The sequence below is a fragment of the Somniosus microcephalus genome, chromosome 12 (assembly GCF_052327205.1).
Source record: "Somniosus microcephalus isolate GS21.2 chromosome 12, FLI_Smic_1.0, whole genome shotgun sequence".
Taxonomy (NCBI): domain Eukaryota; kingdom Metazoa; phylum Chordata; class Chondrichthyes; order Squaliformes; family Somniosidae; genus Somniosus; species Somniosus microcephalus.
In genome coordinates this window covers 46626389-46653260 of record NC_140998.1, presented here as the reverse complement: position 1 = coordinate 46653260, position 26872 = coordinate 46626389, and the positions used below count along the sequence as shown (strand labels likewise).

The window sequence follows — 26872 nt, the reverse complement described above, 5'->3', positions numbered from 1 at the left end:
TGTGGGTAAGTGTGTGCAGCAATGGCAAGCAGTGTGATTGTAATTTACTTACTTTGCACAGAAATGCCACCTTTATATTTCTACCACATTTATGCTGCTGTGCGCACTAGCACAGAGTTGACTCTCACAAATATTTCCATTTTGATACTGAAATTATTACATGCTTGCTCCGAAACAGCTATTCAAAATACAGCACTAGTTCTCAATAATTAAGGATTTTTTAAATAACCTTTCCACAAAATCTGATGTTACATTCTGGCCTATTGATGAACATTAAAAAAAAATTGTTTTACATAATTATTACATCATTGTTCTTCTGGTGTGAACAAGCAGCATAATATCGTTTTGATATTGTGCTTTGAAACTGCACGCATTGGATGAAAGGGAGAAAATGTGATTTTATTACCTTTTTAATAAATAATTTCCCTCTTCTCTGCACAGTGCCAACTGTAACATTTGTTTTTTCCAAGTTGAGATGAGGGGCAGAGGATAGCCTAGTATACCACAGTTGTAAAAAAAAATTAACAGTACAACTATTGTCATGCTATGGGGGGACTTTTAACCTCCCAGGATGGGACGGGACGGGGTGGGGGGGGGGTGGGTGGTGGGGTTAAGAATGGGAAGCATGACTCCAACCCACCGTGAACATGCATACTTCCGGCTTAATCGAAAGGGTTGGGGTGGCGGGTGATTAACTTGTTCTCGAGAGGTGGGTCAGTAATTATGATATTTAAATGAAGCTATGCGCCTCTGATTTTAGCAACCATTTGGATTTAATGGCTGTGGGCCGAGTTTCCCAGGGCTTGGGGAACCCGGAAGCTAAAGGGAGGCAAGAACTGCCAGCGGGTAAGTGCTTTTCCAGCACTGCTTGTGGGCCAGCAGGAGCAGGAGTGCTCACCCCCACCAACCCCCCCCCCCCCCGGCCCCTCAAGCTAACCTGCCATGATCCGATTTCTTTCCCGCGATCCGATTACATTCCCCCTTCCTGTGATCTCCCCCTGCCCCCCACGATCTCTCCCTCCCTCCTCTCTGGTCCCTGGCTATGGCCTTCCACCGCGGGCCTTCCTGCCCGACAGCCGGCCAGCCTTTCAATCTACCCAGCTGCCAGCGGGAAACGGGAAAAAAATTCAGATTAAGTCCTGCCATTCAATTCGGCAGGACCTGCACGTTCCCCATATTTCCGGGTTTCCTGGCTGCTAAGAGTCTCCCCCGCTCCCTCCCCGCCTCCCCGTAAATATCAGGGCCTATAAGATCGCAGCTAGCTTTAAGAAATGCAAAACTAAATCACATGTGGGGAAAGTGTATAAGCAAATGTGTTGTGTGACTTTTATAGAAAAGAATCTACAGAAAAACCCATGGCGCTGAAAATAGTTTGTAAATTCAAGCCGATAGATTTTATTTGGCTAGTTCCTTTAAAAACAGGTATTAAGCCCACAAGTTTTTGTTTCACAATGGTGGTTAGTGTGAGGTGCGGTTTCTGAGACAAATTCCAATATAGACAATTTAACAAAAAAACTAATGGCCACCCGCACCTCAACAGCGAGTGGTCATTCCTGCTCCCAGAAGAACTAGTGACCAATCTTGTCTTTCAGAACTAGCAACTATTCTCACCTCCCAGAACAACCAGTGACTCTTCCCCCGTCCCCTACCCCAAATAACGAGTTACCATTTCCCCTAAAGAACAATTCATGATCATCCTTCTGCAGAACAATTAGTGACAATTTCCCAGGAAACAAATGAAGACCATTCTCCCCGCCACCCCCCCCCCCCCCCCCAACCCCAGACCAACTAGTGACCATTCTGTTCTCCCAGAACAATTAGTGACCACCCCATCAAGAACAGCTCATGTTAAAAGTTATTTTCCTTAGATGTGGCTATAAAATGAGGATGGGATTAGCATGTTCTGTTTCATTTTTGGCTTTCTCAAGAATATTATTTTTAATATATGCAGTAACTTGCACTATTTATGTTCAGCTGATCAACTCTCAGGTTTCAGTATTGGATGGTTTGGGACAGGATGAAAAAGATACAACATTTTGGTCATAGGTTGTATGTTTACATAGTTGATCACATGAGACTGTTTTGATCAGACATGACACAGAATACATTTAAAAACTTGAACTAAACTTTTCAAACCAATTTTGGTAAGTAACCTTTTGCCACATGTAAAATTATATGTGTGCTATATAAAAAAAATGTACCACTTTTGATTTTATTTACGTTTTGTGTAGAAAAAGCATTAGGATGTTCCAACATTTCTGTTATATGCTGAATTCATAATTATTATCACAAAGGATATCAAGCTATTGCTATGAAATTGTGCTTGAAAAATTCACAGCATTTGAATAAAACAACAGGCAAGGTTATATGATCTTATTGAATGGTGGAGCAGGCTCGAAGGGCCGAATTGCCTATCCCTGCTCCTATTTTTATGTTATGTTTTACCATCTATGAATTGGGAGGGAAAATCAAGGTCAACAATGTTACAGGTAAGCTCACACAATTTCTACATAATCAACACAGGAATACTTACTAAACTGTTGTATAGAGAATACAATCAGTGTAAAGCCTTGTTTTAATAGGACAACTGACGACTAACTTTTCAACAATGAAATGAAAACCAAACAAATTTTAAAAATCTAAATTATTTGTAATTTCCACTTATTTAACAGCCAGTTTTGTGAAAAACCCAATATTCTAATCTCTGTTTCTCCCAGTGGTGTATTTAGGTCTCCCTGCACCTTGCTGTTATTTAGAGGAGAGGGCAAGCGGATGACCTGCTCCCAGATAGCCGATGCCAATCTGTAACTGCCTTCTAGGAGAGAGCCAAGAGCAACAATTTTACCTTGCTCTCTACAAGGAAGCAAATGTGCTCTCTGTGCATCCCTAATGGATGACCGAGAGTGAGAACTCATGAACGCAAATCTATTCCTGCCATTCTGTGATAGGACATTGCTGCACCAGCATACTGCGCCACCGTACAGTTATCAGTAATTTAACGAAGCAGAATAGATAAGGGGGAACCAGTGGATGTGGTGTACTGTATTTGGATTTTCAGAAGGCATTCAATAAGTTGCCACACAAGTGGTTATTAAACAAAATTAGGGCTCATGGGATTGGAGGTAATATGTTAGCATGGATTGAGGATTGGTTAACGGACAGAAAACAGAGAGTAGGAATAAACGAGTTATTTTCGAGTTGACAGGCTGTAACTAGTGGGGAACCGCAAGGATCAGTGCTTGGGCCTCAGCTATTCACAATCTATATGAATAATTTGGATGAGGGAACCAAATGTAATGTATCTAAGTTTGCTGATGATACAAAGCTAGGTGGGAATGTGTTGTGAGGAGGATGCAAGGAGGCTTCAAGGGGATATAGACAGGCTAAGTGAGTGGGCAAGAACATGGCAAATGGAATATAATGTGGAGAAATGTGAAGTTATCCACTTTGGTAGGAAAAATAGAAAAGCAGAGTATTTTTTAAATGGTAAGAGATTGGGAAATGTTGGTGTTCAGAGGGACCTGGGTGTCCTTGTACACGAATCACTGAAAGTTAACATGTAGGTTTAGCAAGCAATTAAGAAAGCAAATTATATATTAGCCTTTATTACAAGAGGATTTGAGTATAAGAGTAAAGACATCTTACTGCAATTATATAGGGCCCTGGTGAGACCACAACTGGAGTATTGTGTACAGTTTTGGTCTCCTCACCTAAGAAAGGATATACTTGCCATAGAGGGAGTGCAATGAAGGTTCACCAGACTGATTCCTGGGATGAGGGGATTGTCCTGTGAGGAGAGATTGAGTAGACTAGGCCTATATTGTCTGGAGTTTAGAAAAATGAGAGGTGATCTCATTGAAACATACAAAATTCTTACAGGGCTGGACAGGGTAGATGCAGGGAGGATGTTTCCCCTGGCTGGGGAGTCTAGAACCAGGGGTCACAGTCTCAGAATAAGTGGTCGGCCATTTAGGACTGAGATGAGGAGAATGTGATGAAATATTCCATTCATCACTCATCAGTATTTCTCTGCCTGTGACTGTGGTTGGTTTCAGTTTCATTTCCATTGTATTGTACTGTGTGTAGGGCTCCGCCCATACCTGGCTCCTATGTAAGCTGGCCCAGCCTGCAGCACATCCAGTACGGCAGACCTCTGGATGGAAGATACATTCTCCTCTGTGTGTTACCTTCTAAGTCAATAAAAGCCTTGTTTTGTTTCGCTAACATCGAGTCTCGGATTTATTGAGGCACATCAGAGAAATGTCTTCACTCAGAGGGTGGTGAATCTTTGGAATTCTCTACCCCAGAGGGCTGTGGATGCTCAGTCGTTGAGTATATTCAAGACAGAGATCGATAGATTTTTGGATATTAACGGAATCAAGGGATATGGGGATTGTGCAGGAAAGTGGAGATGAGGTAGAAGATCAGCCATGATCTTATTGAATGGTGGAGCAGGCTCAAGGGGCCTACTCCTGCTCCTATTTCTTATGTTCTTATGTTAACTTTAAATATAGCACAGTCTTTTATTGCAGTGGATTAAATTAATTTAGATGATCTGTTTAACAGATAAGTAGTACAGTTGCTGTTTTATCATATAGTCCACAGTTCTAATCCATTGGTATATGAGAAGAAAAAGTAGAATGAAAAGTTGCAGAACAGCTTAACAGAACAAATATGCTTTGGTTTTAAGTTTTCCCAAGGGTGATTCTGTACTTTGTGCAAAGTACTGGGCTATTAGGGAGCACAGATTGGAGATCGAGCCACAGCACTGTAGCCCCAGTTCTCTGACCAGTGTTCCTTGTTAGTGCAGCTCCCTGTTGGCACTGCTGCTTCAATGAATCATCCTGTGTATGTAGCGCAACATTTCCCCGCTGCCACAACAGCACAAACAGCACTACCTGCAGTGACAGATACTCCCTACAACCTGATTCAAAGGAATCTAACATTTTCAGTATTTGTGTGTGTGTGTTGTCTGTCTTGGGGGAAGTTGCAGTTCAGTTGCTAGAGAGAAAGATCAGCAATCGTAAGTATTGGCCTACTAGTTTCCCCAAACCTGTGCAAAGTAAATATTCAGCCTGTTAAATAACACTGGTTAAAAGCTCCTGTTAATACAGCATTAGCACCAACACTGGAAAGTATATAAGGCACAGTGAATGCCAGAAATCTGAAACAAAGGTATACAGTGGTGTTCCCCAGGGGCCAGGCCAGTTCTAGGACTACTGCTTTTCTTGATATATATATATATATATATATAGATGATTTGGACGTGGGTGTACAGAGCACAATTTCAAAATTTGCAGATGACACAAAACTTTGGAAATATAGTGAATAGTGAGGAGAAGAGTGATCGACTTCAGGAAGACATAAACAGGCTGGTGAAATGGGCGGACACGTGGCAGATGAAATTTAATGCAGAAAAATGTGAAGTGATACATTTTGGTAGAAAGAATGAGGAGAGGACATAGAAACTAAATGCTACAATCCTGAAGTGGGTGCACGATCAGAGAGACCTGGGGGTTTGTGTGCACAAATCGTTGAAGGTGGCAGGGCAGGTTGAGAAAGCAGTTAAAAAAGCTTACGGGATCCTGGGCTTCATAAATAGAGGTATAGAGTACAAAAGTGTGGAAATTATGATGAACCTTTATAAAACACTGGTTCGGCCCCAACTGGAGTATTGTGTCCATTTCTGGGCACCGCACTTTAGGAAGGATGTGAAGGTCTCAGAGAGGGTGCAGAAAAGATTGATGAGAATTATTCCAGGGATGAGGGACTTCAGTTACATTGATAGACTGGAGAAGCTGGGGTTGTTCTCCTTGGAGCAGTGAAGATTGAGAGGAGATTTGATAGAGGTGCTCAAAATCATAAGGGGTCTGGACAGAGTAGATAGAGAGAAACTGTTCCCATTGGCAGAAGGGTCGAGAACCAGAGGACACAGATTTAAGGTGATTGGCAAAAGAACCAAAGGTGATGTAAGAAAAAACTTTTTTATGCAGCGAGTGGTTAAGATCTGGAATGCACTGCCTGAAAGGGTGGTGGAGGCAGACTCAATCACGGCTTTCAAAAGGGAGTTGGATAAGTATCTGAAGGAAAGAAATTTGCAGGGCTATGGGGAAGGGCGGGGGAGTGGGACTAGCTGAAGTGCTCTTGCAGAGAGCCGGCACGGGCTCGATGGGCCGAACGGCCTCCTTCTGTGCTGTAACCATTCTATGATTCTATGATAAAAACCGAAAGTACTAAAAATATGCAACAGGTCGTTCAGCGTCTGAAAGAGAAAGATAGGTTAATGTTTCAGGTGGGTTTCTTATTTAAAATTTCTTTCCAAACTCCAGTTCCTGTAATGACAAAGCAGGCAAAATATAATTGTTTTTATTTTGGTTGGTGGATTTTTTTTAAAAAGAACACCTATAGACAGTTGACTTTTGTGTTGCTGAGAGAGGACGACTTATTTTTACTTGTCAGTATAAATTCGAGCTGTTTGCACTGCAGATAATTTGTGAGTGGAAAGTTTTGCCCATAGTTATGTTCCTGGGATGGGGAGAAGACAAATCAGATAGAGTTCCTGCTCCCAATCACTATCCAGTAACTGCTGCTGGAAAATGTGCATGTGTGGAGAGGATTGGGTGGGCACAGGATTGGGCTCTGCTGTAATGGCTCCTGGGGTCAAGTAACCTGCCAGTTACTGCCATGGCTCATGCACAAGCAGTTGTCGTTTGGGTGGAGCACTGGGGAGTGAGCAGCACCCATGGAACTGTACTCCAGGCACATTAGTGCCTCTCCGAAGAGGAGGGGAGAAAATTAGTGGGGTGAGAGGATTTGCTCTCAATGTTCTTTATTAATTTTACTGGATTTTTATTTTAAGCATAATAAATTTGATGTACATATGAGCCGGAGATTAATGGAACAATTCTCCACAAACTGCAAATGCTAATTGCTTATCAAACTAAATCAGGAAAATGCCTCTTTACTCATCAAGTAATGAAGTTTATGCCTGCTTTCTAAGTGCTTTTAACCTGTTCTAAATAATACTGTCATTGAAAACAAAAGTCAGCTTTCATTTTAAATTAATGTTTTTATATTGGCATCTTTTAAGTGTATATGAAAATTTGTGAAAAATAAGTTACACACTTGGAAGGAATACTTTGGCTCAGTTTATCTATATTTTTTATCTTTGTGAATCGAGTTCAAGTATTTTGTTTTTAATGCTAATTATTAACAGTGTGAAGAAACTGTAACTAAATTTCAGTAAAATAATCACTAGAATTTATCAGCAAATTTAAAATATCAGCATTTAATGCTAAAATTTAGCTCAGTTTGTCATGGTAGTTTGTAGTTATGAAGCTCAGGAAAAAAAAGAGTTATATTCGTGGTACAAAATTGTTTTGCAGATCAGTCTGTTAAAGGTCTTTCAGCTCTGGATATGCCAAGAGAATCTGCCTCTGCTCCCAACACTAGAAGCAGCTGTGCCAGAGACAAGTAGCCACTCTTCCATATCAAGTAAACTAATTAAAATACTGTGCACAAAATGCTTGTCTAATCAGTTGCACACTTTTAATAGTTTTTTTTGCACAGCATCTCAGTGTACACAAATACCAGTGGCAAGGCCATGACAAATAAAATCCTTGTTTCTGGATCATCTTTGAAGCTGTGGGTCAACCTTTTGTCTCCTTGGTTATGTGCTATCTGGCAGGGATGAACGCCAAACTGAATTGAGAAACCATAGGAACCCAAATCAGGCCATTTTGGGTCTATTTGTCAGCGTCCACGTTCTACCCAGTTTGAACCACTCTTGGGATTAAATGTTCCTTTCCTTTTCTAAATGAAAGAAAAAGACCCTCCACACATAGGCAGTGCTGCTTTATGTGTTCTGCAATACCATTTGAATTGCAAAACAAGTACAGTTTGTACGTATCCACTTGGCACCCCACTAAAGCTTTCCCTTTCTTACCTAGCCACAACAACAAAGGTTTATATTTCATATCTGGCAGTCTAGAGGTAGGTTTCATTTGTTTTTTTTTAAATGAATTTGAACTCCTGGTGCGAAGCTATACCCACCGGAAACGCCGCAGTTCTGTCCGTCTGGACAGAAAATTCAGCGGAGCTCACTGACCTGCATTGCTCAAACTGACCCTTCACCCGCCCCCCTACCCCTCCAAAAAAAAATCTCATCCTCACACTTAATTTACAAAATGTCTTCTCCATAATTGTTCTGAGTAGAAAAAAGGATGATTATTTCTTGGCCCAATAGAATTCCTTTTAATTTTAAACACAAAAATGTTATTCTAATGAGAAACTGTATAAAGAATTGGGCGCCATTTTCAGTCAGGCTTGTATGTAGGATCTGTTGAAACTTCGGGTGCAATTTTAAACCAACTAGCTGGGCAAAAACCCCACGGGATCGGGTAGAGTGCCGGTGTTTGCACCCTGCCGAATATTACTCTCCGTTTGCTTCAGTGGAGAGTAAAATCGGGAGTGGGGGGGTGCGGGGGGAGGGGGGGGGTGCGGCGGGGGCAGCAGGTGTAAAATCTGCGTTGCACCCGATTTTGTCAGTTTCCCAAGAGGCTGATAAGGTTAAAAGTGCCCCCTTTAATTCTATATATGTGTATGTCTGCAGTTGCATTGGCTAACAGCCATTATATTATGAGGAAGTTGAATATAGGACTCCGATTGATTAGGCCATTGTAAAACAGCCTAGATAGATAGTCAGCTCAGAATGTGGCATCCAAATGCTTTAAGGTCTGACCATCAGTTGTACAGAGTACAGGGTACTATATATTGATATCCTTTTTTGATGCGCTGATTTGCAATGGGTGGCTGCAGTTTAGATTATGTCTGCCAATTTTGATGAGTGAATATCAACATAACTTTTACATAGAGTTTGTGCTGAATTACTATATTTTAATGCAGTACAATATTGAAATGAATTTTGTTTTATTCGTACATGGGATGTGGATGTCGCTGGCAAGGCCAGCATTTATTGCCCATCCCTAGTTGCCCTTGAGAAGGTGGTGGTGAGCCGCCTTCTTGAACCGCTGCAGTCCGTGGTGATGGTACTCCCACGGTGTTGTTAGGGAGGGAGTTCCAGGATTTTGACCCAGCGACGATGAAGGAACGACGATATATTTCCAAATCAGGATGGTGTGTGACTTGGAGGGGAACTTGGAGGTGGTGGTGTTCCCATGCGCTTGCAGCTCTTGTTCTTCCAGGTGGAGGAGGTCGCGGGTTTGGGAGGTGTTGCCGAAGAAGTCTTGGCGAGTTGCTGCAGTGCATCTTGTGGATGGTACACAGTAAAGCCACGGTACGCCAGTGGTGGAGGGAGTAAAATGCTGCTTGATCGCACTGTCGACAACACCGTCCATCACTTTTTCCATATGCTAAAACAGTCATCTGAAATGTTGCCTGTTTATGAATTGGTGTAACTCTGAACTTTTAAAGTTTAATGGCAGTAAAGAGTTTAAGTCATGCATGTGTCAGTGATGGCCTTTGAATTTGATTCAACCTATAAGTCAGAAAATTCCTCAGAGCCACTTCCACTCTGTTGCCGTAACTTCACCAGAAATGTGGCGGAAATCCTGTTTACACTTCTGGAGAGGTTATAGGTGGTGGAACAGGAGCAGCTTTGAGGAAATTCCTGGCCATGCATGTCTTTTTATTATTGTCAAATTATGCATCAACTACTACATTCGATACAGTGTTTAATCAAATTTAAATACACATTTCAGAGAAGTCAGCAGTCAAAGTAAAATGCATGCATTTTAACCATCCATTACTGCCGGATCCATATAATGACAGCATGCTCTTCCCTAAACCTACTAACTACAGAGCTCACTGTAAACTGGTAACAGAACAGTGTTTGTAATTGACTAAAAACAAATGATTGACCACTGCTTTACCATTTACTTGAGCACTGAGTTCCATTTACTTTACACCAGTTCCACCTGTTTCAGTATTTGTTTTTATGCCATGTTTAGTTCAATATAGGCAAATGAAAAGGGGATCTCTGGGGGCCCTGACATTGAGCCAGTTAATGAAGAGACAACTGAAGCACCAGTCTAGTGTACCTCACAACATCAGTAACTGGGACACTGGTTAGTATGTTCTGAATTACAATATACACACAGTCAAACCTTGATATTGCAAACGCGTGAAGACTGCTGAATCTTACCAGGGTTCTGTCATGTCTGAGCTCTTTTGCTGAGTGTAGTGGAGCTTCAGGAGAACCAGGAAAAACATTGGTCATAATGGGAGGTTTCTCATAATGTAGTTTGTTGCAAAGGGTTTGATTGTATTATTCAACAGGCAGTTACATTGTGTAAGAATGCTTTCACAATGACTGGTTCATTTTGAATAACAAACACGGTACTGTAGGAATTAAAAATAATTCCATTAAACCTGCATCATTTTCTTTCGCAAATCGAATCCAGTTCTTTGTTAACCTATTTTTTTAAAGAGCTACTTGATATTTGTTCTTTATCCTTCGCACCTTTTGAAACGTTTATGCCTCCAGAAGTAATTTCCCAATTTTACACAAGAATTTGTAATTCAAGTCCAAACATCACAGTTATTAAAAGTTATTTTAATTCCTCCAGTTGAACAAATGTTAAGCTGCTTGAAACAAAACAATAAATGCTCTCATAACACTGACATTGCCACTGATGAATAAGAGACCTAAATTAACAAAATGATTTCTGCACTCAAAGCATCAAAACAGAATCAGATTTTTTTATGTTGCTTTGAAATTTATTTGGGTCCCAAAAACCTGCAGCCCTTCTGGCATACTCTCGCCGAAATTTTGATGGGAGTCCACTGGAAGGTCTGCAGATTGGGCTGAGAACTAGGTAAGCTGATTCCCTTCCTTCAGAGTTTCCAATAGGCCCTGTAGGGGACAGAGCTTCTGCTCCACCCCACACATGGCCATTGGTGTAAAAAAGGGCCGGCGGGGGGAGAGAGAACTCCTACTTTCCCGGCCTTCAGGCACTCCACCTGGTCAGACCAGGCATACTGTGCCACTAAAATGTGAATGCGGGGGCCACCTCGAGGTTCAGGTCAGGATTGGGACCTGCACCCTAAAGAAAATGTGAACTTTTTTTTCAAATGACTCCTTTACAAAGGATGGCCACTGGGAACATCAATAACCTCTTTCCGGGGAGGGGGCAGGAGCCAACACCCCACTCCTGTCGGACTTTCTAGGTCCTGTAATATGGTGGGAATCCTAGATGTGCCCCTAGTGGAGCAGGCACCTGCCATTGCCATGGCGATGGAGGGATTTCCCCCTGAGCCCAGGCTGAGGTTCCCGTTGGACCCATCTGAGCAGTTATACCTGAACCTGTCCCACACAGATTTCCGGAGCCCTGATTTCATTTACTTTTTCTCATTTTTATTGCTATTTCTGACATTCTAATTCCTAAGATATACATTTGTATTTATAACAGAATGCATATTGGGGAAGGTATTATTTGACGGGCAGACTTGACGTTGTAAAAAATGAAGATGCCACCCATGAGCTGTTTGTTCAGTGGATAATTATTACATTCACCAGTCCATGATACATTCTTACTGCTTTGTACGGGAAAGTAATATGGAACTAGAGTCAGTAACCTAGCCATTCTTTTCCCTGCATTCTGTTGTGTTTCCCAACCAGAAAAGCTGTTGGAGGCAAGAACTTATTTTTTAATATACTGTTTTGGGGAATAAAGAACAGGCTTTTTTCAGTCAATTAGCTCTTTAATCTAATGGCATTTCATTTCCAAACACATTTAATTTTAAGTGCATTTTGCTGATAGCTGTCTTCAATGCAACAAATAATAGTGTTTTTCTGCACTGTTTTGTGGCTAAGTATCAGCTTGGTTTAGTTAGTAGCTCTCAGAGTCAGAGGGTTGTGGGTTCAAGCTCCACTCCAGGTTTTGAGTACATAATCTGGGCCGCCACTTCAGTGCAGTATTGAGGGAGTGCAGCATTATTGGAGCTGCTGTCTTCTGGATCAGATTAAACTGAGGCACTGCCTCCCTGTTCAGGTGGATGTAAAAGATCCATGGCACTATTTAATAAAGAGCAGAAATTCTCCCAGTGCTCTAATAAACATTCCTCCCTCAACCCAACACTACCAAAAACAGACTATCTGACCATTCATCCCACTTGCTGTTTGTGAGATCTTGCCATGTGTAAATTGACAGCTGCAATTGCCTATGTAACAACAGTAATTGTACATCATTGACTGTGAAGTGCTTTGGAACAGCCTGAGATGATAAGGTGCTATATAAATGATATTTTTTTCTTTTTAAATCCATAGCTTTTCTGTATTTTTTCAGTTGTTCTAAATAACATTACTGTTATTACATAGATATTATTACATAGAAATTACAGCACGGAAACAGGCCATTTGGCCCAACTGGTCTATGCCGGTGGTGTTTATGCTCCACATGAGCTTCCTCCCACCCTACTTTATCTGACTCTTGTTATGTTTATTGCTTTGGTGAAGGTGTGCTTTGCTCTTATTTTTTCTCCTTTGTTTAATGTAATTTTTAGGCTATAATGGTGGTTGGTGTGGGGAATGGGAAAATTTTCACTGGTGCTACAGGGTTGATTTTCTGAGGTCAAAGTTAATACAGAATTTTAAGAAAATATATTAGATAAAAAATCAGGATAAAATTTCATCGAGGGTTAACTATTTTATATCCAAAGTGCTTACCTATAAGGGTCTCTTTGAATGGGATCAGATGCACTCTGTGTGAGTATATCAGGACACCCAGGTCCTTTTCACAGAATGAAATGATAGCTTTTTTCTAGATGAAATGTAAGAGTGCATTAGGTTTTACGTGTTGATAATGAGATAAGAGTTTTTGTCCAGATAGTACAGTGGTGTATGGGATGTAGGTGTACATCATAAGTGCCCAGTCCCAGTGCTCAAGGCTGTGTATTGTTCAGATTATGCAGAGGCTTGTAACTGTGCTCAAAAACAGAAAATGGAAAAGAAATCCACCATTGATCCTTCTGCTCACTGCTACTGCAGTCATCTCGCTTTCTCATACTTGTAATTTTTGGGACAGTGGAAATTTTCAATTGAAGTTGGTCTGTAAAGCCAATGTAAAATCTGTGCGGAAAATTCTTGTGCCTTATGTGGCGTTGTTGTTAATTAGCACTGATTAAATAATATGTCCTGTCAGTTTCATAGGTAAGGGAAATAACATTTAAGCTGCTTTTCTGTTGTGCTTAGTGTCGTCGGCTCCTGGCATGTGGGGTTTTGCACAGCTGGCAGCAACAATGAAGTGAACTTGCTGGACTCGCTAAGGCTGTTAGCCAGGAAGCCCCATTCGTTTACTGGTTCATCCCGCCCACTGGTCTTATCAAATCTGGCAGCTTTGCTTCGGTGTTGCTGCTCGCTGCACGAGGCCTCATGTTGCTGGCTGACACCACTAGCATGGCACAAAGCATGTACATTACACCCAAGTTCAAGAAAAGTCCCTTGGCCTACATTTAGATACCCTTCACTGTAACTATTGAATTTCATAAATTTGAAGCTGTTGGCGAAGGAAAGAATAAAATTATCTTTAACCTGCTAACTTGATGGGGATAAATTCAGGAGAAAATAGTAACCTGAATTCTTAGGAACTGTTTTGGCACATCATGCATGGCTACCGTAGACACTCGAATATACAGTTTATAAAAAGAAACAAAAGCATTGTGCTCAATATGGACACACTCACAATGCAGCTGTTCCCCACAGATAAACCCGTGCAAATGAGCCTCTGAGTCTTCTCTTACGTACCTCCAAATAATGTCACTCTTACGATTTTTAAAAGTTCTATTTTCTTGCCTATTCGAAATAAATACAAACCGAAAAAGGACGTTGCATTCATCAACAAAGACTAGTCAGCTAATCAACCAAATAAAGGTATAGTCACTCAGGTCTGACATAACATTTTTAAAGGGTTCCAATCCCCCAATTAAGATGTGTGCTTTGTGGCAGCGGAGCTAACTTTCATTGTGACTCTTGCACCAATCAGTTTTACAACGGCAAACAACAAGTTCTGTTCTGTAACGTTACCAAACCCCATGCAATCCCATTGTGCAGCGCAGAGTTTATTTTCTGGCAGGAAGCCACCCCAAGTTCCTACCAGCACAAAACTGGTAAAATGTTGCTATCCGGCCATCTGACTCAGACTAACTTGGATGTGTTCAGTGTAGTCTGAAATAGCCCTTGATGTCTTCAGTCATTCAGTTAAAAAAATCAAAAGCTGAGTGAAATAGATTTTTTTTTGGAACAGATTTAAGTATTTCAATATCATGCATTTATAAATAATGCAACATTTGTAAGTGTCTGTTATTTTCATAGGTGCTACGAAATCTAGTTTGCTGTCAGCACAGAGCATAGTCAGTATGTTTGTTCCTGCACCAGAGGAATTTACAGATGATCAGCCAACCCTAATGTCAGACAGGTAAGCATATAAATTTGTTAACCATGCCTTTTGGACAAGTTTTACTGATTGTTTCTCTGTATAATTTTTACTATATAAATATTCTTAAATGGAAATTCAATTTATTTTGCTCTGAAGCAAATCCCAAAGATGCAGCATTCATTAGGATAAGGATCCATTATTATACTGCATTTTTCAGAGAACAAAAATAGTCAGTGACTTTGCCACATTTGAGTTATACAGATGAAATTGCAAATTATTCTGATAAAACTGTGTGTGCCAGTTTTTTTGTGGGTTACACATTTTTATCACAGCTGAATGATTCTAAACATGGTGGGTGGTGGGGGGGGGTGCGAGCATAGTTTGAAGGCATTTTAACAGATGATATTACTTTACCTCATGCAGACTGCATTCTAAAGCAATTATCACTTCAAACTTCAATGTGAAGGAGAAATTGGGGTTCTTTAATCCAGCAGGGCCTTCTATAAAGGCCAGACACAGTACACTTACAACCTCGAGAACTGCATCTTGCTAAAAAAATTTTTTACTCTTTAGCCTAAATTTTCTGAGTAAGTGCTGGTTGTGAGCCAGTGCGATTTTTCTAACATGCACTGAGAAACAAGACAAGTTCCCCTTTGTCCGCACGTAGTCAGAAAATGGCCTCCTTAATGTTTGCAATTTTTTTAATTGCTTCACACGGATACAAGCAGTGCAATAAAACACAGCATAAAGTACCCAAATAAATAAATAGAAGTAGTCACTGAACATTTTAGAAGTGGCAATGAGGTTGCATGCCATGTATTAATAAATATAAATAAAAGAGAGATGTATTTAACAACAACAACAACTTGTATTTATATAGCGCCTTTAACATAGCAAAACGTCCCAAGGCGCTTCACATGAGCATTGTCAAACAAAATTTGACACCGAGCCACATAAGGAGATATTAGGCCAGGTGAACAATTGCTTGGTCAAAGGGGTAGGAGAGAGAGGGGAATTCCAGAGCTTTGGGCTTCGGCAGTTGAAGGCACGGCCGCTGATGGTGGTGCGATTAAAACCAGGGATGAGCAAGCCGTGTTCCCTGTAAGCTGCGCTTCGTTCTGCACGGCCTGTTTCTATTAATGTGCGGTCCCTTTAAATTCCTGCGCATGCGCGGTATTTACAATGTAAAAACTGGTGAGCAGCCTGTGCGGGTCCTTTCAGATTGCTGCACGGCCGGAACATGGTGCGCAAGAGGCCAGAATTGGAGGACCACAGATATCTCTGGGGGTTGTAGGGCTGACGGAGGTTACAGAGATAGGGAGGGCCAAGGCCACGGAGGGATTTGAAAACATGGATGAGTATTTTAAAATCGAGGCGTTGCTTAACCGGGAGCCAATGTAGGTCGGCGAGCACAGGGTTGATGGATGAACGGGACTTGTTGCGAGTTAGGATGCGGGCAGACGAGTTTTGGATGAGCTTAAGTTTAACTCCACCCTGACAGATATGCTATAATGTAGTTGTAATGATCAGTAACCTGTCATTCTGGAATGGTACACTAGGTGGTGCTGTAGGTATATAAGAGTGGGCTACCCACAATGCACTAGGCTACCCACAAGGCAGCAGTCAAGATGGAGGCCTCTACAGATACTGTACCTAGTCCACATGTGCTCAATAAAGTGTCTAGCAAAAGCTAGCTGTTCTTAATAAAAACGACTAGTTATTAATGAACATAATAGTAGTGATTGTACAAAACCTAGTGTGGAGGACTAGATTGAATCAATTGTATTTTTATGAGAATCCAGCAGTTTTCATGGTCATTTTACTGGTGTGTGGACCTCAAATGACAACATTTATTGAAATTGGTTTCCAGGAGCGGATTAACGCCTGGAGCTATGGGACCCGTATCCAAGAGCCCCAGCCAAATATAGAGCTGCCAGTAAAACTCGCCATAACACAGAAAAATTGCATAGGATGACTGAATCAAAATATTCCAGCATTTATAAATACTGTCAGAAGGAGGTGAGGCAGAGTGCTCAGGGCCCCAAGAATTCTTAATCCAGCTCTGGCAGTTTTGCAACCTGCTACAGTGGGATTTGAATTAATAGCCTGTGGATTGCTAGTGCAGGACCATGATACCTAGACTCGTACCCTTAGTGTTGAAGAAGGACCATTTTAACAGTTTCATTCTTTGGTACAGATGCCTCGACTGTGGGGCTGTTCTTGAAGAATATGACGAAGAAACGTTGGGACTGGCTATTGTTGTACTTTCAACATTTACTCACTTGAGCCCAGACTTAGCTGCACCTTTGCTGCTTGATATTCTGCAGTCAGTTGGAAGGTAACCATTATAATGGTTTTTGATAACTGCCTCGTTTAAAATGCATTAAAAGTATTGACTGAGCATTGAATGTTGGTGCTGAGGGTAAATTTTTAGTGAAACAGCACGATCAATATTTTTCTGACATTTTATCTGAATGCGTGTTTTGAAGTGAAATATAGCTGTATAATTCATGTTTTATGCACAGTTACGTAACTTTTCTGATGATTTTTCATTTCAGACTGGCATCAAGCACCCTTTTTCCTGGTCAGGCAGAAAGGTATTTACTTGCTTTTGTTGTTACAGTAATCATAGAATCATAGAAATTTACAGCACAGAAGGAGGCCATTCGGCCCATCGTGTCTGTGCCGGCCGAAAAAGAGCTATCCAGCCTAATCCCACTTTCCAGCTCTTGGTCTGTAGCACTGTAGGTTTGCAAAAACAGTCGTGTTTTTACTATTGTCCGTAAAGTGTTCCTATCTTGACACTATTATCCTTCACTTAACTGGTTTAACCCCTTTGTAATTTATTTTATGCCTTTGTTCAGTCTCCATATGCCACGGCTGAGGGGACAGGCCAGAATGTGAATATTGGTTTTCATTAATGCTGCTGTTTTAGCCAGCTATAAGGTGAGCTGCAGTGGTCCGGGGTGACTGGCTGTCTGCTAGTTCCTCTTTCTCTCCCTGAGGGGAACATGTGGCCAGCCTATGGCGTATGGCTGAGAGCAGGAGCTCACTGCTTGTGTGCAGGAATCTGTGTTTTGTCACAATACCTGTTTCAGTATTCTGTTTTACCCTCTTCCTCTCTCACACCTACAACTGCTGCTTAGTGCAGAGAGGAGACAGGTTGGACATTGTTATGGGGGAGATTTTCAACTGCTGGCCGCTCATTTCTTGCCTGAAAAGCATGTGGCCAGCAATTGCAAATTGGCAAGGAGGAGGCACTCAAAAAGTGGCCCAGCAAACTTTATTTCTTTTTGGTGGGCCCAAGAGTAGCAAGAGTGGGAACCGACTGATTTTCTGCCTTCCCGGAACCAGTGGCCACAGTTCGCTGGCAGCATATTAATGAGGCTTGGATCTCAAAATGGCTCTGGTTTCACGCCAGCACCAACGGACGGGTGGAGCAGCTGCTCCGCTAACTTTGTGCCTGTTTTGGGATCTACTTGAAATTCGCTCCCCTGTGTCTCTTGCAATACTGCTGCAACCGGTATATCTGTTTGTGGAGCATCAGACCTGACGGACGTATAAAATACAGTACAATAGCAAAATACTGCGGATGCTGGAAATCTGAAATAACAACAGAAAATGCTGGAAATACTCGGCAGGCCAGGCAGCATCCGTGGAGAGAGAAACAGAGTTAACGTTTCAGGACTGGTACCCTTCGTCAGAACTGAAAAAAGCTGGAGATGTAACAGATATTAAGCAGATAGCTCTCTGTCTCTGCACCTGCTTAATATCTGTTACATCTCCAGCTTTTTCCAGTTCTGATGAAGGGCCTCAGACCTGAAACGTTAACTCTGTTTCTCTCTCCACGGATGCTGCCTGGCCTGCTGAGTGTTTCCAGCTTTTTCTGTTGTTATTTTTGTATAAAATACAGTACCCTGATTTGTTAATGGGATATGGATGCAAGTAACTGTGGGGACTTGAAGTCATGCCCGAAAATTATGATGCAACTGCTAACTTTATTGCTATAATTTATACCACTTCTGATTAAATCTCGATTAAATATTTTTAGTGTTTCATCACCCCTCCTCAAAAATCCCATCTTCCATGCCTCTGCCCTTGCAAACTATTTTCCCATCTCCAACCTCCCTTTCCTCTCAAGTCCTTGAATGTGTTGTAGCCTCCATGCCGATTTCTTCTGCTACTCCCTGTTTGAAACCATCCAACAACTGCACCGAAATGGCCCTAACCAATGCCACAAATGACATTCCTTGACTGTGACCTTGGTGCATTATCCCTCTTCATCCTTCTTGACCTCTCTGCAGTCTTTGGTACAGTTGACCATACCATCTTCCTCTAGCGCCTCCTTTCTTTTGCCCAGCTCAGTGGAACTGCCCTTACTTGTTTCCACTTCTATCAATCCGAATGTAGCCAGAGCATCTCTACCAATGCCTTCTCTTGTCAGCCTTGGCTCAGTGGTAGCACTCTTGCTTCTGAGTGAGAAGATTCAAGCCCCACTCCAGAGACTTGAGAACATAATCTATATGGGATATGGAGATCGGGCGGGAAAGTGGGGTTGAGGTCGATGATCAGCCATGATCTTATTGAATGGCGGAGCAGGCTCGAGGGACCGTATGGCCTACTCCCTTTCTTATGTTCTTAATCTAGGCTGAGACTTCAGCGCAGTACTGAGGGAGTGCTGCACTGTTGGAGGCCACATCCTACAGATGAAACGTTGAACCAAGTTCTCATCTGCTCTCTCAGGTGGACATAAAAGATCCTGTGGTAATAAAAGAAGGGCAGGGGAGTTCCCTTGGTGTCTCGGCCAACATTAATCCCTCAGCCAACATCACTGAAATAGATTGTTTATATCTGAGCCTGGACAGTAGGCCTGACATTTTCTGATCAGCGTTATTTTAAGCTGGTGATCACCAGTTTCTTCGAAACAAGTTAGTATTGATGTTAAAATAATGCTGATTGGAAAATCTAGGCTCGAGTGTCAGCAAGTTATTTTGCCAAGTGGAGAGGGCATCACAGCTTACCCAATTCTATTCTTACTTGACATCCACACTGGGTAGTAATTAGGAAGAGCTGATTTTCTTCACCTGCCCTCATCTTGCAGAGGAGCTGTACTCAATTATAATAGCCCTTCAACTGCATTGGTTGAGGTCATTTAACCTAGCGCAACGTAGTGTACAAACATGGGACGTTCTTGGTCTTAGCTCAACACCACACCGTGAGGTGCATTTAACCTCCTGAGCTATTTGCGAAGCTTATTTTCCACCATGGGCTGTACTGTCCCCGAGAAGGGATGATCCAAGTGCCGATTGCTCTTGTGTAAGCCTTGACATTGAAGGTTGGCAGACTATTTGCCACCAGGGCATTACAGTCACACCCAAATACACATGCACTTTCAGCAAGAATCAATGAGTAGGGATCAGGAATGGGAACCCTGGCTGTTTGGTTCCTAATCTAGGCCTGCTGAGGACTTTGTGCACATATCCTGCCACCCCAGTTGTGATCAGCTCATTTAGCACATGGACTAAACAACAACAACAACTTCCATTTATATAGCGCCTTTAATGTAGTAGAACCAAGGTGCTTCACAGGAGTGTTATCAAAAAAACAAAAAATTGACAGCGAGCCATATAAGGAGATGTTCGGGCAGATGACCAAAAGCTTGGTCGAAGAGGTAGGTTTTAAGGAGCATCTTAAAGGAGGAAAGAGAAGTAGAGTGGCGGAGAGTTTTAGGGAGGGAATTCCAGAACTTAGGATGAAGGAACAGCAATATATTTCCAACTCAGGATGGTGTGTAACTTGGAGGGGAACTTGGGAGGTGGTGGTGTTCCCATGCGCCTGCTGCTCTTGTCCTTCTAGGTGGAAGAGGTCGCGGTTTGGGAGGTGCTGCCGAAGAAGCCTTGGCAAGTTGCTGCAGTGCATCTTGTAGATGGTACACACTGCAGCCACGGTACGCCGGTGGTGGAGGGAGTGAATGTTTAAGGTGGTGGATGGGGTGCCAATCAAGCGGGCTGATTTGTCCTGGATGGTGTTGAGCTTCTTGTGTGTTGTTGGAGCTGCACTCATCCAGGCAAGTGGAGAGTATTCCATCACACTCCTTACTTGTGCCTTGTAGATGGTGGAAAGGCTTTGTGGAGGCAGGAGTTGAGACACTTGCTGCAGAATACCTAACCTCTGACCCGCCCTTGTTGCCACACTATTTATGTGGCTGGTCCAGATAAGTTTCTATTCAATGGTGATCCTCCAGGATGTTGATGAGATGAGAAATAGGAAGGGGCCAAGTTTAGGTCCTTGGGGGACACCAGAGGTAACGGTGCGGGAACGGGAAGAGAAGCCATTGCAGGTGATTCTATGGCTATGGCTGGAAAGATAGGAATGGAACCAGGCGAGTGCAGTCCCACCCAACTGGACGACGGATGAGGCGTTGCCGCAGACATTTCTGGTCGAGAAGTACCAGGAGGGATAGTTTGCCTTCGTCACGGTCAATTAGGATGTCATTTGTGACCTTGGTAAGTGCCGTTTCGGTACTGTGGCTGGGACAGAAACCTGATTGGAGGGATTCAATCAAGGAGTTCCAGGAAAGATGGGCACGGATTTGGGAGGAGACAACGTGTTAAACGAGTTTGGAGAGGAAAGGGAGGTTGGAGATGGGGTAGTAGTTTGCAAGGACGGAGGGGTCAAGGGTTGGTTTTTTGAGGAGGGGGTGATGTCGGCAGATTTGAAGGAGAGGGGGATAGTACCTGAGGAGAGAGAACCGTTCACAATGGGTGGTCAGCAGTTTGGTGGGAATAGGGTCGAGAGAGCAGGAGGTCGTTCTCATTGACAAGATGCGCTTTGAGAGGGCATGAGGGGAGATAAGAGAGAAACAAGATAAATATGCAAATTTAGGGTAGGACAGGGGGGAAACTAAGAAGAAGTTAGGTCTGGTGGGCTAGGGGATGGGAGGAAAGTAGAAGGGGCAGTTGAATGGATGTTCTTGATCTTTTTAACAAAGAGCTCCATGAGCTCCTCGCATTTATTGTTGGATGTGAGGGAGGAGGAGGCAAGGGAGTGTGGTTTGAAAAGACGGTTTATGGTGGAGAAGAGAAGCCGGGTGTTATCTTTGCCTTCCTCACTGATCTTAGAATAGTGGGCAGTTTTAGCAATGGAGAGCAGGACCCGATAATGCTTTATATGATCCAGCCATATCTGGTGACGGATGGTTAAACCAGTTGTCCGCTAAAGATGTTCAAGTCTGCACCCCTAGGACGTAAGGGAGCGAAGTTGAAGGGTATACCAGGGGGAACAACTAGGGTGAGAAAGAGTAATGGTTTTAGTGGGGACAATGGCATCAAAGGTGGTGCAGAGGGTGTGATTTAGCAAATCAGTAGCTGCAGAAATGTCATGAAGAATTGTAGGCCAAAGGCTAGATAGTTGGGAATTAGAAATTGCAGTGGTAAGGGACTTGAGGGAGAGTGTTTTCCAGGGACGGACACAGAAAAAAGTGGGGTTGGAAGGGGGAAGGGGCATATGGGTATTGAGCGATATAAGGAAATGATCAGAGATAAACCTAGAACCTATATGATCGATATGATTTATTATCTATGTGTCATGTTCTCTTTTGGAGAAACTGGAGTCTTTGCTTTTAAGTAACATGCTGTTATGATTCCTATTGTATTCTTGGTGTCAAGATTGTGCCAGTGTCCCAAAATTTGACACTGTTATTACATTTCTTTCTGAATGATGACATTTCATGTTATATATTTGAATAAACGTTTAACCAAGTGTAAAATATTTCTGACTTTTTCATTTTTTTAAGCATGATGATTCCTGGCAATGCTGCTGGTGTGGCAAAGCAATTTTTACGCTGTATTTTTCATCAGCTAGCTCCCAATGGCATACTTCCGCAGCTATTCCAAAGCAATATCAAAGGTATGATACTTTACAACATTTATTTTTGATGCTGGACGCTGACACTTCATGTTTCCTGAACTTAGAGAGAAATAAATAAATGTTAAAATAGTAGTTTTATTTTGCTATCTAGATGGAAGCTTCCTTCGAACTTTGGCCTCGTCTCTGATGGACTTCAATGAGCTGAGTTCAGTGGCAGCACTGAATCAACTACTGGAGGTATTGCAGAGTTTAGAAAGAGCTTGCAAGTTATAAATCATTCTCAGTATTTTTTTGCAATCTCCTGAAATAGAAAAAAATCAATAATAATTGACAATATTATTCCAAGATAAATGTACATATATTTCTTAGTACTGTATGGTATAACATGCAATATTTGTGATACAAATGTGACACAGGGTTTAAACAACAAGAAGAGCCTACCAGCAGGAGGAGCCATGCTTCGCTGCTTAGACAACATAGCCACTTACATGGAAGCTTTGCCTATGGATTTACCAAGTAACCTATGGACTACAATATGCAATCAGTTTCAAACATTTTTGACCAAACTGCCATGCATACTGCCGCTGAAGGTAAGGAAGAATTTCCTGATCTGTTGCCACTTGGAAATTTAGATGAATAAATATGACACAATGAAGAATACAATTTTTTCTGCATGTTTTTATTACAAATCTAACTTAGTATTTGTTTTTATTCGTTCATGGGATGTAGGCATCACTGGCAAGGCCAGCATTTATTGCCCATCCCTAATTGCCCTTGAGAAGGTGGTGGTGAATGGCCTCCTTGAACCGCTGCAGTCCGTGTGGTGAATGTGCTCCCACAGTGCTGTTAGGGAGGGAGTTCCAGGATTTTGACCCAGCGACAATGAAGGAACGGCGATATATTTCCAAGTCAGGATAGTGTGTAACTTGGAGGGGAACTTGGAGGTGATGGTGTTCCCATGCACCTGCTGCCCTTGTCCTTCTAGGTGGGAGAGGTCGTGGGTTTGGGAGGTGCTGCCAAAAAAGTCTTGGCGAGTTGCTGCAGTGCATCTTGTAATTTGGTACACACTGCAGCCACGGTGTGCGGGTGGTGGAGGGAGTGAATGTTTAAGGTGGTGGATGGGGTGCCAATCAAGTGGGCTGCTTTGTCCTGGATGGTGTCGAGCTTCTTGAGTGTTGTTGGAGCTGCACTCATCCAGGCAAGTGGAGCATATTCCATCACACTCCTGACTTGTGCATTGTAGATGGTGGAAAGGCTTTGGGGAGTCGGAAGGTGAGACACTCGCTGCAGAATACCCAACCTCTGACCTGCTCTTGTTGCCACAGTTAAGTTTCTGGTCAATGTTGCCCCCCAGGATGTTGATGGTGGAGGATTCGGCGAAGGTAATGCCGTTGAATGTCAAGGGGCGGTGGGTAAACTCTCGCTTGTTGGGGATAGTCATTGCCTGGCACTTGTGTGGCGCGAATGTTACTTGCCACTTATCAGCCCAAGCCTGAATGTCGTCCAGGTCTTGCTGCAAGCGGGCATGAACTGCTTCATTATCTGAGGAGTTGCGAATGGCTCTGAACACTGCACTCATCAGCGAACATCCCCACTTCTGACCTTATGAGATAGGGAAGGTCATTGATGAAGCATCTGAAGGTGGTTGGGCCTAGGACACTGCCCTGAGGAACTCCTGCAGCGATGTCTTGGGGCTGTGATGATTGACCTTCAACAACCACTTTTCTTTGTGCTAGGTATGATTCCAGCCAGTGGAGAGTTCTCCCCCTGATTCCCATTGACTTCAGTTTTACTAGGGCCTAGAAATTCAGTGGGCTGCGCCACCCGTTAGCGCCCAAAGGGGGCACTTAGTGGGTTTTACGCCACTGGCCATGCCTCCCGCTAAATTTAGCGGGACGCTAATGGAGGCGCTAGCCGTTGGTGCTGCGCTGCTACCGATGACGTCATCAGTGTGCGCAGCGCCCCACTACCGCCCCGATTGTGAAATTTGGTAGCGCCCCCTGCTTGCGACCGGTTCAGGGGAGCCGACATGCGACAGTAGAAGCGCTGAGGTGCGGGGTGGCCATTTTTTTTGCTGGCCGCCTGCCAGCACCTCTTCGCGCCGCCGTCCCCAGCCTCCTGAGCCCTCCCCCCGCGTTGTGCCGGCTGTGTCCCAAGAGCCCGGCACTTCTCCTCGGTGCCGGGCTCTTTTGCCAGCACTCGCGCTCCTTGAGCGCGCTGCAGCAGGCCCCTCCCCTTTAAGAAGGGGAGGAAGGCCTGCAGTACCGCAGCGTGCCGTGCCGCAGCATGTGGCGCTGCGGCACGTTGCGCTGCGATTTTCAGTTGCAGCGCCCCAAGATGGATGCGGGGCCCTTCGAGTAGCGCCGCGCTTCCGTCTGGGGCGCTGAAACTGAATTTGCGGCGGGCGGCCGCGACTCCTTCCGGGGCGGTACTTCCGGCGCCCTGGCGAGACTGAAACGGGGCGCCAGTGAATTTCTAGGCCGAGGGCTCCTTGATGCCACACTCAGACAAATGCTGCCTTGATGTCAAGGGCAGTCACTCTCAGCTCACCTCTGGAATTCAGTTCTTTTGTCCATGTTTGGACCAAATCTGTAATGAGGTCTGGAGCTGAGTGTTCTTGGCGTTACCTAAATTGAGTATTGGTGAGTAAGTGCTGCTTGATAGCACTGTCGACGACACTTTCCATCACTTTGCTGATGATTGAGAGTAGACTGATCGGTGGTAATTGGATGGATTGGATTTGTCCTGCTTTTTGTGACAGGACATACCTGGGCAGTTTTCCACATTGTCGGATAGATGCCAGTGTTGTAGCTGTACTGGAACAGCTTGGCTAGAGGTGTGGCTAGTTCTGGAGCACAAGTCTTCAGCACGACAGCCGCGATGTTGTCGGGGCCCATAGCCTTTGCTGTATCCAGTGCGCTCAGCTGTTTCTTGACATCACGTGGAGTGAATCGAATTGGCTGAAGACTGGCTTCTGTGGTGGTGGGGACCTCAGGAGGAGGCCAATATAGATCATCCACTTGGTACCTTTGGCTGAAGATGGTTGCAAACGCTTCAGCCTTGTCTTTTGCACTCGCGTGCTGGACCCCGCCATCATTGAGGATAGGGATATTCATGTAGCCTCCTCCTCCCGTTAGTTGTTTAATGGTCCACCACCATTCACGACTGGATGTGGCAGGATTGCAGAGCTATGATCTGATCTGTTTATTGTGGGGTCGATTAGCTCTGTCTATAGCATGCTGCTTCTGCTGTTTAGCATGCATGTAGTCCTGTGTTGCAGCTTCCTCAGGTTGGCACCTCATTTTTAGGTACACCTGGTGCTGCTCCTTGCATGCTCTTCTGCACTCCCTATTTAATCAGGGTTGGTCCCATGGCTTGATGGTAATGGTAGAGTGAGGGATATGCTGGGCCATGAGGTTATAGATTGTGGTGGAATACAATTCTACTGCTGCTGATGGCCCGCAGCACCTCATGGATGCCCAGTTTTGAGCTGCTAGATCTGTTCTGAATCTATCCCATTTAGCACGGTGGTAGTGCCACACAACACGATGGAGGGTGTCCTCAGTGTGGAGTCGGGACTTCATCTCCACAATGACTGTGCGGTGGTCACTTCTACGAATGCTGTCGTGGACAGATGCATCTGCGACAGGTAGATTGGTGAGGACAAGGTCAAGTATGTTTTTTCCTCGTGTTGGTTCTCACCAACTGTCGCAGGCCCAGACTGGCAGTTATGTCCTTCAGGACTCGGCCAGCTCGGTCAGTAGTGGTGCTACCGAGCCACTCTTGGTAATGGACATTGAAGTCTCCCACTCAGAGTACATTCTGTGCCCTTGCTGCTCTCAGTGCTTCTTCCAAGTGGTGTTCAACATGGAGGAGAATTGATTCATTAGCTGAGGGAGGGCAGTAGGTGGTAATCAGCAGGAGGTTTCCTTGCCCATGCTTGACCTGAAGCCACGAGACTTCATGGGGTCCGGACTCAATGTTGAGGACTCCCAAGGCCACTCTCTCCCGACTGTATACTACTGTGCCACCACCTCTGGTGGGTCTGTCCTGCCGATGGGACAGGAGATACCCAGGGATGGTGATGGAGGAGTCTGGGACATTAGTTGAAAGGTATGATTCTGTGAATATGACTATGTCAGGCTGTTGCTTGACTAGTCTGTGGGACAGCTCTCCCAATTTTGGCAGAAGTCCCCAGATGTTGGTGAGGAGGACTTTGCAGGGTCGACTGGGCTGGGTGTGCCGTTGTCTTGTCCGTAGCTGTTGCCAATGTCGATGCCGGGTGGTCCGTCCGGTTTTATCCTTATTGTTTTTTGTAGCGGTTTGTTACATCTGAGTGGCTTGCTAGGTGGTAACCTGCTGGGCTGGTTATCACAAAGCAGTGCAATACGAAGTTGTAGCACAAAGTTTCAGTTCATGTGCAATGTTTTATCACAAAAGGTGTTCGATACCAAATTGATTACAGCATTCTAAAAGGAACTGGATAATTAGTTGAAGAAGAATATAGATAGAAGAATTAAGCTGGTAAACAAAATTAGTTTGGGGGAAAAAGCAGAAGAATGGGCCAGTATAAAATCATTCCTTGAAAGGGACTTAAGTTCAGCATAGGC

At 43.6% G+C, this 26872-nt stretch overlaps 1 protein-coding gene across 3 annotated transcripts in view; it reads left to right on the top strand.

The window, feature by feature from the left end:
* unc79 (unc-79 homolog, NALCN channel complex subunit) overlaps positions 1-26872 on the top strand; it is a 237315-nt gene that overhangs the window by 157272 nt on the left and 53171 nt on the right. For all 3 annotated transcript variants that reach the window (XM_086002784.1, XM_086002785.1, XM_086002783.1), the window contains 6 exons: positions 14330-14432; positions 16591-16731; positions 16952-16990; positions 22189-22301; positions 22414-22499; positions 22679-22852. In XM_086002784.1, coding sequence (XP_085858910.1) covers positions 14330-14432; positions 16591-16731; positions 16952-16990; positions 22189-22301; positions 22414-22499; positions 22679-22852 — 656 coding nt within the window. The remainder of the gene's footprint in view (positions 1-14329; positions 14433-16590; positions 16732-16951; positions 16991-22188; positions 22302-22413; positions 22500-22678; positions 22853-26872) is intronic.